General features: G+C 32.8%; 1 protein-coding gene across 2 annotated transcripts in view; it reads right to left on the reverse strand.

Annotated features, from left to right (window-relative positions):
- Positions 1-1,919: 1,919 nt before the first annotated feature.
- Positions 1,920-3,627, reverse strand: part of LOC110030589 (NEDD8 ultimate buster 1) — a 17,972-nt gene continuing 16,264 nt past the window's right edge. Inside the window, exons 9-11 of one of the 2 annotated variants that reach the window (XM_020733367.1) lie at positions 3,157-3,259; positions 3,024-3,072; positions 1,920-2,436 (exon numbers count right to left, since the gene is read on the reverse strand). In XM_020733367.1, the coding sequence (XP_020589026.1) occupies positions 2,159-2,436; positions 3,024-3,072; positions 3,157-3,259 (430 nt within the window). In that variant the 3' untranslated portion in view covers positions 1,920-2,158. Of the gene's footprint in view, positions 2,440-3,023; positions 3,073-3,156; positions 3,260-3,627 lie in introns of both variants that reach the window. The other variant, XM_020733366.1, reaches the window with a different exon arrangement.

The raw sequence follows: 3,627 nt of genomic DNA on the forward strand, positions 1-3,627 counted from the left end.
ATAATATATTATTATATAAATAATATATATTGTTATATAAAAAGTTATATAATTTTTTTATTTCGAGCTAAAACGAGCCGAATACGAGCGAACAAAGAGTTGTTCGTGTTCGGCTCGTTTATAATTCGAGCTTTAAAAATTACTTAGTGAACGAGCTGAACACGAGCTACTTAACGAGCCGAACACGAACTATTCGCGAACAACAAGCTAATTTGATATGTGATCTAGTGTATAATTTTATTCATTAAAAAATATTAGAAGCCTAGTAGAACAAATAATTTAGATAAATAAAAAAAAACTACATTACACCTTTTTGGTTTCAACTTTTGTTGACATAAACATTAAGTTTTACTCATTGCTATAATAAGTGTTAAAATAACGGATTACAATTTTATACTAAACACTTCATTTTTTAGTAAACAACACATAAAAAGATACAGGTGGTAACCGATGGCCAATGGTTGTCACCGGTATGTGGTGATGACTAATAATGATTGGCAATGGTAAGCGGCTATGGGTACTAGATGTTATTGTTGGGCCTTCAATATGAGTGTTATATGCTACAACCATATTTAGGATACAATATTTATAAATAGGGATTGCCGACGCAGATCATCGGTGGCCGACTATGGTCGATGGGTGATAGCCGACGACTACAAAAGTTGGAAATTATCAGCAAGTCTTCAATACGTCGTTATATGTTACGACTGTATTTAGGATATGATGTTAAAGGGATCACCGACAATGACAAGTGGGACGACCATTGGTTGTCGATAATGGCCGATGGGTTGTGATCGACGTTAGTAGGTGGTTACAAAGGTCTAATGTTTTCGTTGTGTCTTCAGTCCACAACAAGCCTTGGAATTCCTTCTCTTCTCCTCTCACTTCAATTGAGGATATGAGACCATTTTACAACCTCTAGGGTAAGTGTATTTTTATCTTTTTGGTCTTTTAGCAAATAACTTTCTCAACCACCTAATCGAACAGTCAATATCGATCCCTTGATTATAGGAGATTTTTAATAATTTAGGGGCATTAATGACCTAAAATTAAGCGAACATAGGCTCTTTGGATTTCTCTTGTCAAGAAGTTTAATTGACTATAAATATGTCACACTTGAAGTTCATTTGACCATCCAATTGATTATCCAAAGCCTCTAAATGTTTTGATTTGATTGAATCCGAATTGAACCAATTTTAATTTCATTAAATTCATCTTGTTGAGATAGTCAATTTAATTATAAGCTCATTGAGATTAGGACATCAGAAGATCTTGAATTTAAATTTTAAAAATCTTTCATAAAAAATACATCAAGCCTCATGCTTGGTAAAAATTAGTTGATGACACATTAATGATGAAACAAACTAATCAAATCATTACAAAATTCAATCAAACCAAACCACCATATAGGTTGTTTCAATTGATTTTATTTTAGTTTGATTGAATTTTCAAAATTTGTTAAAGAGGCAAGTTATTGCTCAATTTCAATAGATAGGTAAATAGATTTAATGAAATAATTTAAATATACCAAACTATAGATATATTCAAAAACTTGTAATAATATTATTTAATTAATGCATATAATAATTTCAAAAGAAGTTTTTCCTAAAATTATTTTTTATATATCAATTTTTTTATATGATGTTGATCATGGGTATACTTCTCAAACTTTTATAAAATCAACACAATCAAGTTTTGGCCAATGCCTCCCAACTTCCATATTATTCTCTCTCAAGGGCATCAACATATACTTCTTTTTTTTCCTTCACCCTTATACAACTTGAAATTATTTACTTTATTTTCAACTAATATGCTACACATTCAAGCATATATCATAGACTTTATTTACAATACAATTGATGTGGACCCCAAGACTGACAACTTAGCACACGACAATCGACAACCATTTCTAGTCAGTCTTTCAAAACATAGCATTTAACTTGTATTAAAGTTTTTAATAATCCTTACTAAATAGTAATCCCAACAAAAAAGAAAATCAGCTGATCAATCATCATATATACAATAATATATGGAGAAAGCCTATTTATACATAGCCCGTTCACCAAGAACCACAAAGGAATGGCAAAAAAAGCTTTAAAAGTATTACATACCGAAATCATATGCATCTTTGGTCTCTTGCTTTGAGATCAGTATAGAGCTACGAGGAACCAGTCTTCATGCTTGTGGAAGATTCCAGCAAGGCCAAGTACTCAGCAATGGCTTCTCCTTCCTTGGAAACTTCAAGGTCATAGTCTGCATAAGCATCTCCGGTCAATTCCTTGGCAAGCTCATCTTCCATCTCCTCATCCCTAACTTCCTTGGAAGATGCTGCCATGTCTTCGCTATCAAATTCATGGCTGCCACTTTCCAATTCCAGTGTAGTACTTGCTGTTGCAGCAATATCACCTGAATGTGCTATTTGTGTGGGAGCACGTGCTGCTGTAATGCATGACAGATTAGTGATGGAATCTCTGCTGATGATCTCATTTAACTGTTATAAAATATATTTTAGGAAATGATGATTTTGATTGTCACTCTTTTTTTTTTGAATGAAAACAAAATCACTAAATTCTAATAAGGGAGTATTGGAGTGCAACTAGCATTTAGCGTTAGTAAGATTTAGTAAATTTGTAAATTGTGAATACGGTAAATCCATAATGTCCCTGAATTTAGTAAAACCGAATTTAAACCAAATCCAAGGCAAATTTTGGGACCTTAAATCTGAAAATTCATGAATCCATAGAATTCCTGTATTTAGTGTTTAGTTGGATTTAATAAATCCGGTGATAAATCCTATGGAAAGGCACTACCAAACAACCCAAAAGGTCTATGGTTAGATTCAACTAAAAATAAAAAAATCATTATTTTCTAAAACATGTCACTAATCTAACTAAAATGATGACTAACAAAGAGTAAAGGGGGTCAAGCATGTTAGTGCGACAATGAAAAAAAAAATTATCACATTAAAAAAAAAAAAAGAATTATCACTACCCAAATATTTGGAGTTGGAACAATTTCATTACCTGATGCTTGTCTCTGCTGCCTAGTCCGCTTCCTTGAATCAATTTTTTGCTGTAAATAAATGAAAAACAAAAATAATTAGATGATGCCTTGAGACCAAACCATATGAACTAAATCATGCATCGCCTTCGATACCTGAAGATCATAATTCTTATCAGGATTTGTCAAGAGATCTAATGCTTTCTCCGAGTCATTGTTGTTCACGCGAAGAGCTTCAGCAGCCAGATACCTCTCAAACCTGCAAGTGAAAGAAGAATCAACATGGAAAATAACAGAAGATTCCTGCAATGGTAATCTCAAAAGCTCCAGAGTGGATCTATTTGTACTACAAATCAAGCAAGAGAAACAGAGCTCAGTTTTATCTCTCTCTCTCTCTCTCTCTCTCTCTCTCTCTCTCTCTATCTATATATATATATCTATATATATATATATATATCTATATATATATATATATATATCTATATATATATATTTATAAAATGGGTGGGGTTTTCGAATCCCTCTCTGGCTAGTTTGCCGGTAGTGAGGGTGGTCTCGAATAGTTAGGCGCATGAGGGTGGCTGGGGGATCGTATAATAGCCTCCGGCCATTCTTTTATTAGTATGT

Source organism: Phalaenopsis equestris, unplaced genomic scaffold, assembly GCF_001263595.1.
Source record: "Phalaenopsis equestris unplaced genomic scaffold, ASM126359v1 Scaffold000741, whole genome shotgun sequence".
Classification (NCBI taxonomy): Eukaryota; Viridiplantae; Streptophyta; class Magnoliopsida; order Asparagales; family Orchidaceae; genus Phalaenopsis; species Phalaenopsis equestris.